At 32.1% G+C, this 1,712-nt stretch overlaps 1 protein-coding gene across 1 annotated transcript; it reads left to right on the forward strand.

The window, feature by feature from the left end:
• Nucleotides 1-621: 621 nt before the first annotated feature.
• Nucleotides 622-1,485, forward strand: LOC126738718 (uncharacterized). The gene is made up of 3 exons (XM_050444157.1): nucleotides 622-753; nucleotides 814-1,083; nucleotides 1,145-1,485. Exons 1-3 carry the CDS (start codon nucleotides 639-641, stop codon nucleotides 1,483-1,485), a joined length of 726 nt encoding a protein of 241 aa, XP_050300114.1. The 5' UTR covers nucleotides 622-638.
• Nucleotides 1,486-1,712: the final 227 nt, after the last annotated feature.

The raw sequence follows: 1,712 nt of genomic DNA on the forward strand, positions 1-1,712 counted from the left end.
CATCAAATCTGATAAGACTGATAGTATAATATGTTCCTGTCTAAGCCCTGACTGCTTACTTGGTATCTAAAGTTCAAACCCAGAGTTAGGTTTTTTACCCTCAAATCCATCCTAACTACAATAATATAATGGAGGGAATCCTAATTTAGAGTTTGGCTCATTCACACATTGGTAGAATGTTTTCTAAACGATCTCTGCTGAGAGTAAAGTTATTTCGAGGACCTAAGTAATAGATCTTTTTTTTTGTACGAATATTAGAAATAGTTTATCTTTGAAACATCTGAAATTATAAAATAGATAAGATATTGCATATTTTTAAAACGTCATGTTACTTACTATTTAAAAATTTTCAATCAATAATATAAAAGAAACTGAGACCAATTTTTCACCATGCATTAAATACTTTTAAAAATGCATTTGACCAGACGCTGAACTTCACCTTCATGCAAGACATCACAGACAACCAATGAAGTGTGTAAATTATCTAATTAAACCTAGATATATTTGAATTATAATTTCGTCATACAACTTTTTTTAACAAAAAAATTAGTTCAATGTCTTTTACTTTATTTGTATATAATGCCACTGCACACAGGGAAAAATACCAAATATTTGAATACAACTTGAGTGCAACAACGATGACCAGAAAAATGGTTTTCAAATTATTTTTGAGTTTATTGTGTTTTACAGTAGTTCTAGCGAAACCCAAAACAATTGACTTAGTAGCTGAAGAAACAAAACAGTTTGAACAAGGTAATATTGTTCCCTTTAACATTTCCCTTTTGCTGTTAATTTTAGGCATTTATTTTACAGGTGAGGGCAAAGCTTTTGAAGCAACTCACCATTCAGCCGAAGGTGAAGAGGGCAAAAAAGGATATTCCGCACATCATGTTAATGAAAAAGGAGAGACAGGTCACCACGATAAAGAAAGGCATCAGAAGGAGTATGCTGAGGAGGGTGGAAATAAAAAATCCCACCATCATGATGATGGGTACTACGCTTCTGGACATAAAGGCAGTCATGGTGAGAAAGGATACCACTTTGTTGATAAAGGCAGTTATGCCAAGGGTCATGATACTAAAGGTAAAACATACATTTAAATAAGAGTTCGAAAAACATTTTAATGAACTTTGACTCTCATTAGGCCATCACAATGTTCATAAGCTAAACGAGTTCGAGAAAAAAAAGGAATTTTTCGATGAAGATTATGATGAATCGCACAAAGAAAAACATGGAGGATTCGAGCAAGGGAACTCTTTTGAAAAAGAAGATTTTCAGAAAGGAGGACATGCAAAAAAAGTTTTTTATGAAGGTGCATATGGTGCTAAAGGTTTAGCTGAAAAAGGAGATTATAATAAAGAAGAAGGAGGTCGCAAAAAAGCTGCTGGGAATGATCAGTATTTTAAAGAAGCTGAGCAGTTTGCGAAAAAAGAGGGCGCTGATATTTTTAAGGAACTAGGATATAGCGAGAAAGATAAAATATAATGATTTATACTTTAAATCCTGATTAAGTAAATTAATTAAAATTGTTTAATTTAAAGTTTTTTTATTATTAGTTACTACCCAATAAATAATTTATTGCGTAATTTAACCTTAACCCGAGTCAAATAGTTTACTTCTATTTCTATTTGTAATCATGTATTTTTTCTCTTGGTTTTCTGGTTGTATTGGTCGAAGAATCCTATAAGTAGTAAGACATATCGGCGGTTCGT

The sequence above is a fragment of the Anthonomus grandis genome, chromosome 7 (genome assembly GCF_022605725.1).
Source record: "Anthonomus grandis grandis chromosome 7, icAntGran1.3, whole genome shotgun sequence".
Lineage (NCBI taxonomy): Eukaryota > Metazoa > Arthropoda > Insecta > Coleoptera > Curculionidae > Anthonomus > Anthonomus grandis.